At 39.0% G+C, this 13,047-nt stretch overlaps 1 protein-coding gene across 1 annotated transcript; it reads right to left on the bottom strand.

Annotated features, from left to right (window-relative positions):
• Positions 1-290: 290 nt before the first annotated feature.
• On the bottom strand, positions 291-11,629 carry MCOLN3 (mucolipin 3). Its single transcript, XM_009081410.1, has 13 exons — positions 11,402-11,629; positions 9,440-9,607; positions 8,754-8,907; positions 8,179-8,263; positions 8,002-8,098; positions 7,276-7,375; positions 5,247-5,359; positions 5,020-5,169; positions 2,957-3,058; positions 2,723-2,845; positions 1,980-2,186; positions 1,495-1,624; positions 291-323 (listed from the first exon to the last, which is right to left on the bottom strand). Exons 1-13 carry the CDS (start codon positions 11,627-11,629, stop codon positions 304-306), a joined length of 1,677 nt encoding a protein of 558 aa, XP_009079658.1. The 3' UTR covers positions 291-303.
• Between the last annotated feature and the right edge of the window lie 1,418 nt (positions 11,630-13,047).

Here is a 13,047-nt window from a genome sequence, read left to right as displayed (position 1 = left end):
GTGAAAGTTACTACATTTCTAGTCTAGTCATATCATCTAGCCAAGTGCCTGAACATAGGAGGCTTTTTAATGCCCTTTGCATTCTAGCACAATTTATCTGAGAAAACAAATAGAATAAAAAGCTAATAAAAACAAAACCCCAACCTTCCTGAACTAGCAGTGAGTGTCTAATCAAACAGGCTTACACTGTTTTTTGAGAAAAGCAAATTGAGGCTTTAGAGACAAGGTTTTCCACCAGCTCCATTGTCCAGTTCTTGCAATGTGTGCTGCTTTAAAGCCTCCATGATATGCTTCCACAATCCATTAAATATGTTCACTGCAACCTGTACAAGAGAGAGGGAAAATGTTGTCAGGTGCATGCATCAAAATACTAGTTTCATTGTACAAGGCACCTTAAAAATGCAACTGAACTATATAATTACTAATTTGACATAAGAAACTCCTATGTACCACTATAAACATTTTGAACGTGAGAATGTTCTTATACACACCTGATCCCCACTGCACAATCAATGGAAAAAATATTACATTCCTGCCTCATGTTGGCTTTCTTGCCTGGTTAAATTGTGAGATGTGTGCAGAAAAGGAAATACTAACATGTCCATGCCCTTTACCCAGGAGCAAGATGCCCTACTCTGCTCCATCCCACACTTTTATCTCCAGTAAGGCACTCAGTCAGAACAGGGGCTGGCTCACAGCAGGATCAGTTGTCACCCAGGTCTGAAATATGTCCCTATATGCTTCCCCTCATAAAGATATTCTATCTGGCATATAATGATATAGCCCACCAGAAAAGTCCAATGCCAAGGAGTTGCAGATGCCTTTGATCTTTTTAATCAAGTGACAAATCTTTTATGGCTCTCCCACCAAAAGGCCCTTCAGTGAGCAAGACCCAGAGCTGCTGCCAGCCAGGTTAAATATAAACCATGTATCCTGCAATTAGTATTCCTTAAGAAACAAAACTTCAAATAACTGAAGCATTTGTTCTCCATAGTGAAAGTTAGGCAATGTTTTCCAAGTGCTGTGATGATATCTTACACTGCATGCTGCCCTAAAACCTTGGCAAGCTGGTTTTCTCCCCAAGTTTCAGACCTGTTACCATTTAAGTTAAGAGATCTTACTGCACAAGGTGTTATAATAAGTGGGTAAGAAAACTCTGGATGAGTTCTGTAAGTCCTGCCTGTTGCAGTGAATACAGGAAATGTTAATGATTGCACATCACACATATGGGATTCCCAAGTTATTGTATATATTATCAAACTTTCTGTACCTTTTTTTATATGCTAAGTGTTTCTTCATTTGAAAGTTCCATCACCTCTTCTAAGGAATTTGTTAGCTGCAGACATTTTGCTGAAGTGCTCTGTTCTCTGTTGTTTTCTTTTCCCTCTCCACCCCCCAAATTTAAGTACTCTTCATAAACATTATATAAGGGACATTTTGTAGTGTGTTTCTTTTGCATATACCTTAACATATAATGTTAATATAGGTACATACCATTGCAACAACAGAAGAGAGATGCAGAACTCTCCTCCTCTAACCTGTACCTGCCAGAGTTTGGTAAGTCTTTGCACTGTGATATAAATCTCTGAAGTTCTGTCTCTGGAAAGCCATCTTGCTGGTAGTGCTAAAAATGATATTTAGTTAAACCTTTAACAAGGCTAAAACATACAGTAATGCAAATTCTCCCCAGACCACTTTTCAGACATTGCTCAAGTCTGAAATTAGAAGATTCACAGAACCAAATGTGAGAATACTGCTTCTTAGTAGATATTTAGCTTCCATTGAAGGAGGAAAACAGACAGACTTTGTAAGAAAAATGAAGTAGAGAGGGATTAAAAATCTCCTGTCATCACTCTACAGCCTCAAAAGTTGTCATTATTGTTTAGATTGGCATGCACTGCAAGTTAAAATGTTGAAGGAGATGAGTCTTGATAGCACCAAACTTGCACTGTTGTTCCAAGCAAATAGTCTATGCTTACCTTGACTGTTTCATACGTATCTGTAATGAGTGCAATGAAGAGACTCAGCACCATATAGATGAACAGACTGATGAAGGAATAGAGGTAGATCCTACTGAATAACCAAACCAAGTAACTTTTCTGCTGCATTTTTGCGAATGTGGCAAACATGTCATCTCCATTGATCAGTGAAAAAAGGCATTCAGAAACCATGTTCAAAGAGCGAAACTAGAGAGGGGGGAAGAAGACAAGGATGTCTGTTACCACTTTATTTGGATCCAAAGACTGTACATAACATGAAGAAGATACACAGCTCATGACTGGCTCCCTCAGATCTCTTCCTACACCCAGGGTATGACAAGGTGCAAACAGTAATAAAACATTTGAGGAATGAGCAAAGTTTGTCACCTCCTATGCACATACACACTCAATTCAGATAGGTCAATTTAGCTTTTGAAAGGGATAAGCCTAACATCTCCAAAGTTTTAATCTGACACCAGTGTTCTGCAAAATGAAAATTATTTCTTAAAATATCAGCATGTGATTGGGAGTCAGAGCAGCTTCTGCTACTGACTCAGAGCTTTCATAACTCAAGGAAAGTCTGATTGAGTCATGGAAGTCAGGCTCCTCAAAAAGAGTAGCATCATGGTGAAGATGCACTATTTTTATATTAAGGGAAGCCTTGACATAGAAACTTAGAAGACAACAGTCGTAATCTCTCATTCTGTTATTCAAGTTGTCTTTCTTCGTTGTAAGTACATTACCTTCACATGGTATGGTCCCAGTACAATCCATCCACAGAAACAATAGCCCAGGTAGATCATGGCAGCACAGCAGCAGAATCTCATTACGTTGGGTAATGCTGCTCGCAGTGTTAGGATGAGAAGCTGCACCAAGCAATGCAAACAGTTAGAATTGAACCAGACACTTCTTCCAGTCCTCTTATAACAACAAACAGAATAAATACCAACAGTACGAAGATCTCAGGAGATCCTTACATTATACTTCTGAAAGAAACCTAGGTAGCGAATGACTCCAAGCCACACAAGCATAGTGGATGTTCCCAGGAGTATGCTACACACATCATAACTTGTCAGACTCTAAAAAAAATAATAATAAAAGAAATCAATTATTATAACAGATGAAGGGTTCTAAATTGTGACTGTCATTACTACAAAGATTTGTTAAGAAACATTTTTTCCTTGGCAAACTGTCCCATCAGAAATTAGCTTGAGGCAGCATGCATTAGAGAGAGGTCTCACCAAAGAGCAAGGGCATTTTCAAGTGTAACTCATTTCATGTGCCCTTACACATGGCAGTTTGTAAAACAGATTCCAACAAGGAGAGCTTCATTTGCAAGGCCAAGAGCACAGGTGCACTGCAGGTGCAGACACCTCTGTACCTGGCTCACCAAGATCTGCAGAGTGGCACTGCAAGTGTTTTTATGTTTCTTCCAGATCTGCAGCAACTGCTTCTGGAATCTGCATTGACAGATATCCCAGAGCAGCTTGGGAATCTCTCCACTGCATCCCAATGGACGGCGTAGACATGACTTTTGAATCACAGAGCAAAGAAGGTTCGTCCAGTACGTAGGAAAAGCTGTTTGTAAAAAATTGCAGCACTAGCATTGGTTTGGTTAGCATTGCTCAGATAAATACTAAGGAGGATCTTGTTAAGTAGCTAGGAACCATGAGGTGCAGAAGGCTATCAAGGAGAAGACTAATTAGCTTCTAATTAATTCTAACCAGAACTTCATTTATATTTTATTGCACTCCACTGGTTTTTTTTCCACCTATACATACTGGCTTGTTTTCATCCAAGTAAGCACATATCCTGTTCCTGAACTGCAGCTCTACTCTGAAATGGACCAGGACAGCTTACTTGAATCAGAAGTTTTCACTGTTTTCTGTTTTTATTCTCCTAAGGTTTGGCTAATCTTTTCTATTAGCATAATTCATTTACAGCTTGACAGAAAACAAATTTAGGCTACTTTACTGTGAACTTCTTATTCAACCACTTTCACACAGTAACATGGAACAAGATCCTGTTATTATGGTCCACAAGGCTTGCAAAATTAAGTGAAATGTACCTGTAGAGAAGAGGTTTAGTTAAATACCCTCTTAGAAAAGAAACATATACAAATAGATGAATTTATAAGATACCAGAAGCCCAAATGCAGGACCTTATTCCAATCGTGTTCTCTTCTTTGTTTCTCCCAAAGCAGGTCAAAGCTATCTCTTACCTTAGCCAACTTCCTCATAGTTTCTTTCGACTCTTAAGAACTGAGTTTATAGTTCCTAAGGTAAGATAGGGCAATTTGTACAGAGTGTTTATGATAGGCAAGCTGTCACCAGATGGTTTTCAGACTCATCCTTTCATCACTAATGTCCAAAGTCCATTATTTTGCAATGCCACACTTCAAAGTCTGCTACAGATTTTGTGAAGAACAACACTATCTGAATATCAGAGTGCTTCAGGATAGCATTTTATAATAACTTTTCTTCCCTAATTCTGTCTGCACATAATATGTTTTTACATGTTTTGGGTTTTTTCTACATCGTTTATTTTGGACACTGAAGCCCTAGCACCTGGCTGTGGCTGACTATTATGTACATGCTGGAAACCAGAAGCTGGGAAAGCAGTGAAGTGATGTTTAAGGAGAGAAACTCTGTGCCAGTAAAACACTTTCTAAACAGGATTCAAAAAGTTAAACGCTAAATTTGAAAAAACCTCAGTCCAACAAAGGAGCAAATATAAGTGGTCCTAAATGAGGAAGAGAGAAAGTTAACAGTCTTAAATTTTCAGAGATTGAATTAATTTTATTCCTCAGAGTCACAAGGAGAAAAGTCAATTAGAACTATAATATCTAGTGGTGTTTGATGTTTTCAAATCTTACTACTGGAAATAACACTTATCAGTTACAATTCTAGAGGAGAAGATAGGGTTTTAAAATTTCATGGCACTCAGAGTCAAGTAGCGCCAGCCTAAAGTCCTCCAAGAGCTTTGAACCTAGATGGGATGGAAATAGTTTTGCTTCTGCCTGACAGAGTAAGAAGCTTACCTTGGCTTGTATCTCCATTTTTAAAGTTGATCCAACAATAGTTAAGACATCGCTAACAATAATCAGGATGTACCATCCATTCACAAATTCCATTCGATCACTGAAAGATACTTCTTTCTTATAATAATATAGGAAAAAGCTAGCAAATTCCTAGGAGAGAGGAGGAAAGAAAACAGTTAATCAGATTTACACAAGACAAGACTTTCCAAGAAAGGAGTTATACCCACCCTTTGGAGCCGAATTCCTTTGATCACTGATCGTGTGCAAAGGGTCAATGAGGCCAGACAAGTCAATATGACAAAAGCATCGAAGATCATCATGTAATGAGTGTTCTTCTGTGCTGGAAGAACAAAAAAGTCCATGTTTGTAGTCAGATGTATTTCATCTTGTTGACCATCTTGAGCAATAAAGAATGAAGTTTTGATGTTAACTATATTTATACAACTGAATTACGAAAATCTTAGCATTTTTTCATGCAAAAGTCTATCTGATATATTTTCATGAGAGACACAAGTGCATCTGCACTACAGATACCACTACAGCAAATTTAGGAAGGGTGATACCACATGAAAAATATACCAGAGTGTGATGTTTCTTACAGCCCTGCAGAATTCGAGGTGAGAGCTGATCATTTTACAAGCACTGGAATGGCCTTTGGATTGACAGGTTTTCTCAAAAAAAAACCCCAGAACAAACCAAAACAAGCCAAAACAAAACCTTAGGAACTTTATACAGTATGTGCCTTCTCTTTTGACTATCAGACAGATTTTCTGTCCTAGAACAGTGCAGATAATTTTTACTACTGCTCAGCTAACCAAGATGAGTATCGAGCTAGACATGAGTTCTCCATCTCTTATGTTACTAAAATTCACATTTTTGATCAACAAAGATTAAATTTTGCACCAAATCTACCACTAGACCTCTCTTTTGTTTTTATACTGGTCACACAGCTGAAACTAGGTGAGACAGCATAAAGATTAGATTTTTAATGCTGAAAGAATTATTGTTTGATTAAAAAAATCCAACAAATTAATATTAAATTTGCAAGAACATGCAGCAATTCTACAAAATCGGGTGCTGAAGTTCTAGCTGACTTTACAAACTGTACTGCTGGAAAGAAGCACATCCACTTCTTGCTCCTTGTTGCTGCCATTTAGGTTGGTTTCTTAGTCTAACAGCAACAATTTGTGATTGTCCAATTGCAGTCATTGCCTTTCTATTTTTCCATTGCTTTCAGAAAATAATACGGGGTAGTCCGGGAGACGTTTTTGAAGAGTGTTCCAGAGGCGAATTGCGCAGATCCCGGTTCGGATCCCCAGGGAATCTGGGATCGCCGCGGTGGCGCCGCCTGCTGGACATATGCCACGGTGGGACAGGCGCTGGGGCACGTGGGGCTGTTTGGGCTCTGTGATGCCTTTCATTCAGTTCCCCAAAGTTAATTCCAAACAAAAAAAAAAATCAACTCTCCTTTTTCATTACCAGCTCTTCATTCTCTCTCTTCATAGGCATAGCAACGGGGAAGTGCCAAAGCAGAAAAAAGGACCTGGTTCATCCTGTTACTCACTTCAGGAAAGAATTAAATGGAATTTAGAGTCTTGGAAAGCTTTTGACTTTCAAAGAGATTATTTTCTCTAATGAAAAAAACCAGCTCAGACAATGTTTTGACCACACCAAATAGTTGCCAACAGAGGTGGCTCACTGTTGTAACTATTTGAGTAATGTAACTATGCTGTGTGTCTCAAGTTACAAATACAAAGCAAACAACTTTTAAGCAACAGTAAGAACTATTCCTAGTCATTTCACTCCAGCAAGCCTTAGCAACAGTGCTTTCTTATCTTTCCTGGTGCTAAGTCCTGAAATAAGAGTGAATCAGTTTCAACTTTCCACTGCTATCATGTGTCCTGTTGCCTGGTGCTAGAAGAACAGTTCACAGCCCTGTCTTAAGCAATGAGCAGTGTGAGTTCAGTGGCCAAAGCTACAAGGATGCACAGTGTGGTGTGGAAAAATTTTGGTTTGACATTATCAGTGGTGCAAAGTTTGAGATCTGCTAAGGAATAATGGTGTGGCTGAGTTCCCAGGACTTCAGATCAGAGGCCGAAGAACAACAGTTCCTTAGAAAATCAGGATTTAAAGTGCACATACTAGAGATTGTATGTCAGTGATGCCTTGTCTCTTAAGAAAGAAAAAGGTGAACAAACATTGTGCTAATGTGGCAAAATTTCAATATGAAACTTTGTACTTATTTATGGTACTTACCTGATCCAGAAACATGCCAGTCTTTACATTCCCTGATCTCTATGTCATTGTCTAGACTTATTTTAATTCTTCCACTGTGTGCTTTATTATCAAACACTATCTGTATTATAAAAAAAAAACAAAACCAAAAACAAACAAAAGAGGTGCATGTCTTTATAAAGTTAAACCATTACATATGCAGCCCACTGTATTACTAAGCTTGCATAATGGTTCAGAATAATTTTCCCAGGGGAGAAGTTACAAAACTTGTGTAAGTTTAAGGTAATTCCAGTTTATTCAAATAAATGCTGTCAAAGCAAAAGACAAATCTGGTGAACCATGTATTTGCCACAAATTGCTTGATCAGCTAGATAATAGATGAAATCCTTTTAAATTACATTCTTATTCCTCTATGATCTGAATTCTACCTTTCCCAGAAGCATCTCTCTAAAGAGAATAGATTTACGCTTTCATTATACTTCAGATGGATTGGAGTACAAGTGACTGTAAACCAAGCAAGTGTTTCAGGACCACATCACGAGCACTCAAAGCTTAACCTCCCACAGTCACAACTCATGCATATTTACAGGGTACACTAAGCCATGACAGAGTAATCCAGACCCCACTGGGGACCAGCTAGTGGTGCCCAACACTCTTCAGAAAACATCTGCACTGACTGTGTGCAGTAAAGCAGAAAGATCAATGTCTCATTTTGAACAGAAAGACACATGCCAGGCCTCCACGCACCCGCAGAGTGAAATCGTAACAGTCAGGGAGCTCGTGGTGGCGAACGGTCTGGAGGTTGATTGCCTTCAGATTGAACATGAGCTGCACAGTCACCAGCCTGCAATAGAGCTTCATATTAGCTTTTCACAGGGAAAATGCACCAATACCCCAGCACAGGTGGTGTCCATTCCTCCTCACCTGTGGAAATCCAGAGTGAAATTCAAATTTTGCTTTCCCACTGTTGTGTTGTCTAATGGTGTCATTGGCTCAATGTACAAGCAGTCTGGAATGGATAAGGACTCACAACAATATCTCATGGGTTATCATGTTCTTTAACCGTAATCTGCCTGTCCCACTCCCGAGGCTGTAAGGAGCTGTTGGCTATACCAGACAAGATAGCATGCTTAAGTGAGGAGTCGTTTGAGAAGCTAGTTGACAAACACACTGGCTTCCCCTGAACACCAGCCAAGTTATTCATCAGGAATTCACAGGGAAGGCTCCTGAAATTAGCCTCAGATACTGGTACTAGATGGCCATCAGTGCTAACGACTCATCACTTGTTTTGTGGCATTAGGCATAAAAGGCTGCAGCCTTGGAGGTGGGGGCTAGAGATTAGTTACACAATACTTTTCTTACCAGTTTTGGCTGGTAGTAAGTTCAATACAGGTCATGTTATAGGACTATATAGTACTGTCAGTGTTTTTTTAAAGAATTTCTCATAAATGTAGGGTCCCTCTTCTCAAAGAACTGATACAATAGAATAGGTTCATCACCAGTCACAATCTCTGGGTCTATATCAAAGGTGTCATTTCCAGGACAGATGATTCCTCTCTTGTAGAACTGCTGACAAACAGCCAAAGCTGTCTCTTCTGCTCCCCTCTTCTCATAAGCATGGTTTCCCACAGAGATGTTGGGCAGCTGTAAGTACTGAAGTTCAGAACATACAAACTAATTAAAGTGGCACCAAAACTGTTAGTCTCTGAGAAAACAAAACAAGACAAAACCCCAAAAGTGTTTGGATCTATGTCATAACCCATCTCTTTTATTTAAAAGTTCACCTAAACTCTGAAACCTAAACCACACTACAGCTGAGTCCTCAAATACTTTCAGGTATTTTTTAAAAAACAGTAAGTACAGGATTTGTATCTAAGTACCTTTTTGCTTATTAGATTTTTCTCTTTACAAACCTTACTAGAAAGCCTAATTTGTCACTTGCAAAGAATTCTAGCTCAGATCCAAGGACTGCTTTTAGTGCAGAATGAGTATACTGATTAGCTTTAAGGATGTCACTACAAGTACAATGCTCTGGCAATGACAAAAAACCTAAATAAGTTGATGCTTTAGTCTTAAGCAACTGGCACAGAAGTTCAATTTCATACACCACCAGAGAAGGTGGAAGAAGAAAAGGTACTCAGGCAAAGAACATATGTATTCTATACATTGCAGCTGCGATCCTCACCTGATTTATGGCATAGAATATCTGGTCATAGACATCTGTTTGTGTGTATACAGCATAGGTATCATCCATTCTGTCCATGTATCCTTTCAAGAAGAGGTGTTTGAATGCAACAGTGTTCTCTTCTTTAAAGGCAACCACCATTTGATTGCTCAATCCAAAAACCACCAGCTGAAAAAGATATATTTCCTGATCAAAGACAAAGTTGGCTTCTGGATTAACATACAAATCCTGTCTTGCAAACAGTCTCTCTTTAGTCACACGGGTAGACACAGCAGTTATATGCAGGTTGGTCCATTCAACAGTTTGTTAAAAGAAAGTTTGACTTTGAGGAAACCATGAGTTCCAAGAGTGCTCCTTTAATATGTTTACTAGCATATTGGCCAAGGACTCACATTTTTACAAACAAAAGGATCCCATCTCAAATTCAAGCTCTCTATATACTATTACAGTGTTTTGTTAGTTCAGCCTGGCGTCAATTGGATTGCCTTGGGGAATATCAGTGTTCCTCAGCCAAAAAGGCAGGACAAGACTTAGCCAGACCCAACTTTCAAGTCTTTACTCCAGTGCACAAAAGGCAAATTGAGAATAACTCAAAAAACCCAAACATTTCTCCCTCAAGTTTCAGTGAAAAGTGATTTGAGAATAACTGATCAAAACTGTTCTTGTAACAGGATCACCTCTGAAACTAGTAAAAAGCTATATTGCAACTGTTCACAAAAATTTAGGACAAATCCTTGTTAGCTACTATCCAGGCTGGAGAAGGTTTCTGGAAGTATGTGATGTATTGTTTCTGGGAGCTCACGATTGTCTTGACTATTGTTTCAATTCTAGTGTCAGGAGTATTGTGAATAAACTCGTCAGAGATAAGTCTGAATCAGTAGTCTACAGATTAGTTTTATGGCCACGATGCAAACTGAATATGTAGGTTTTGATAAGGATAACTCAGTTACAGAGATACTGAAATGCTCTGTGGGCAAGTTAGTTACACAGGAATACACTAGCAAATCAACAGTGCTAGGATTGAATTACCTCCAGGCAGATTTTCTCTGAAAAGACTAAATCAGCACTAGTTTCTTTCTTATTTATGTCCTTCCATCATCATATTTTATTTCCAGTTGCAAAATGGGAGAGATGACAATCAGAGAATGATGACACATTTAAAACTGAAGCAGTAAGGGACACAAACATGCTGCCAGATGTACAGCAGGAGAGAAACTAAACTGCAGTTTGTCTCATCATTTGTCTCATCATTCAAGCAATCATGGAAAATGCTCTTCTCTATACGTGTATTGTCATAGCACTGACACCATCATAAAGGTAAATCACATCTGGACATCTCTGAAGGATCATCACCAGAGGCATTAAAAAGTTTGTATGAAATAATGTCTTCCTCCTTATCCACTAAACTTTGAGACAAACAATTGTGTTTTGGGCATCAGATGAATGTGTTATATGAAATCTATGGTGCAAGGCTGAGTGAGTGGAAGAGTGGGGCAGAATTTCTGGGGTGTTTTTCCATGCAAGAGTTTGTATACCATATGCAAGATACAAGCAATCATCATGAGAAAGCCACCAATTTCAGTTCTTATCACTGTGATATTGAAACACAAGCAACTGTTCCTTCCCTTGAACACAATAGTGAAGGTATTGGGGTAACAGATGTGTAAGGATGCCATCCTTTGGGGGAAAAATGGGAAAGAAAACAAAACTAAAGTAAAAAGTCAATATAAGGCCTTGAACATGATTCCTTCCACCTCTGCTCTTAGGAAAGCTATTTTTTTCAGTCAGTAGTTTTAGGAGAAAATGATGCCATCTGAGATCTAACAGCTACATGTATGCAACTAAGATAGTTTTGCAGTCTATCCTCTCCCTTTCTCTGCGCCACACCATGAATAGCATGTCACCTGCACTCATATGACTACCCATAGGCAAAGAAGAGTCTCTGCTTCCATAGGCACTCACCTGAAGTGTAACCATTGCTATTTTGAGTAACTGAATCCCAAGTTTCCAAGGCTTTCTGCCCCGGGCCCAAAATTTCTCACATGGATTCATGAAGAAAAATTTTAACTTCCTCCTAAGCTGATCTTCCAAAAGCCCCTCCTGTGATCCTGATGAGTGTCCTTTGTAGCTGCAAAGGTTTTCATCTTCATGAGCACTGCAGCTGCTCACAGCCACTTCAGGATTTTCCATTTCTGAAATGAAAAACAGTTCATGTCAGTTGAAAAACATGCAAGCATGAACACAGAAGCACCAGATGAGTCTATACTAACAACCTGAATTTCAAAGAAGTTTATCTTCTGTGAAAGACACTTGCACATTACCCTGAACTTCAGACCTTTCTCATATTATTGCACATGTTCTGCAGAAGCCCCTAAAAAGTTTGGGCAAGTTCTTAAATTTGCAGCTAGGCTGCCAGGACACTTATTTAATCATGGAATTTCTGTCCATTTGAAATTACAGGGTAACTTGCTGAAAACTTCTTCCTCTCTCACTTGACAACAACAGCATATATGCAAGACATCTGACTCATTTTTTTCTGCATCCAGAAGAACACTAAAAACCTCTCACAAGCATTCACTCTTCTGGAAAACTTACTGACTGCTGTAGATAGTATTTTCCCCCACACCTACAATCCAATGTCCAGTCCTTGAAACAAATGGAATTTTCAAGACAGCATTTTTCTTAGACATCAGTATCAGTATTGTTTACTCTTGGAAATGGAGATGTAGCGTGACAAATTGCAACTAAGATAAATTACCTGAGAGGATTAACTTGCAATTTAGCAAGATTATATCTATTTCTTTGACCATAAAAGACTGAATGCAAGCCAACAGCGATCATGAACCAGACAAAAAGACCAAGAGGTAATTGCATTCAAGCATCATGATCAGCCAAAGAGGCTCACATTGTGAGTATGAAGGGGAAGGATTAGATGAGAACCTTATAAACACAGTTTGAGACATTACTTTCCATAGTAATCAGCATGTTTGGGTTACAATCTGTTACAAACTTCACTGATTCCCAAACATTTTATAAATGCTTTATAAAGTATTTAAGAGGTAGCCAGGAATTTTTATTTCAGCTGACATTAAGAAAAGAGGAGACAGCCTAGGCTGTAAAAACATTGAAGATGTGCCATATTAGACAAATTGTTTTTAATTTGCAAAAGAAAAGGTTTTTATATAACCAAAAAGTCATCACCAGGATTGATTTTTAGAAATAGCACATTTATCTAAAACATCTGTTCTTTCAGCAGCCCCCGCCCACACCAGAACACCAGTTTGCTTCAGATGGGATTCAAGACTTTCAATTTCCCCAGAGAAGGCAAGGAAAGTTTTGAGTCAGCAGTTTAACGCTAAGAATAGGCCCACGCGAAGGCTCGAAAAAAATTCAGCTCCTGTTTGATCAGGTCTCCATTGTCCTGCAGGATACAATACAGTACGCCAAGGTTTCCACTCATCTTTCTCACAGCTGATCCAGCATTTCTAAGTTAACCCCTACTCTGGTACTGAAAAAAAAACCAACAGCCAAAACCCGAACACATTTCTAGCTCTCCCGGGGGGGTTGGTGCGCCTTTCCAGACAAGACACAGCGCCCAGGCCGTGCCC

This window comes from Acanthisitta chloris, unplaced genomic scaffold, assembly GCF_000695815.1.
Source record: "Acanthisitta chloris isolate BGI_N310 unplaced genomic scaffold, ASM69581v1 Scaffold46418, whole genome shotgun sequence".
Taxonomy (NCBI): domain Eukaryota; kingdom Metazoa; phylum Chordata; class Aves; order Passeriformes; family Acanthisittidae; genus Acanthisitta; species Acanthisitta chloris.
The sequence above is the reverse complement of the archived record's forward strand: the minus strand, read 5'-3'. Positions and strand labels throughout refer to the sequence as shown.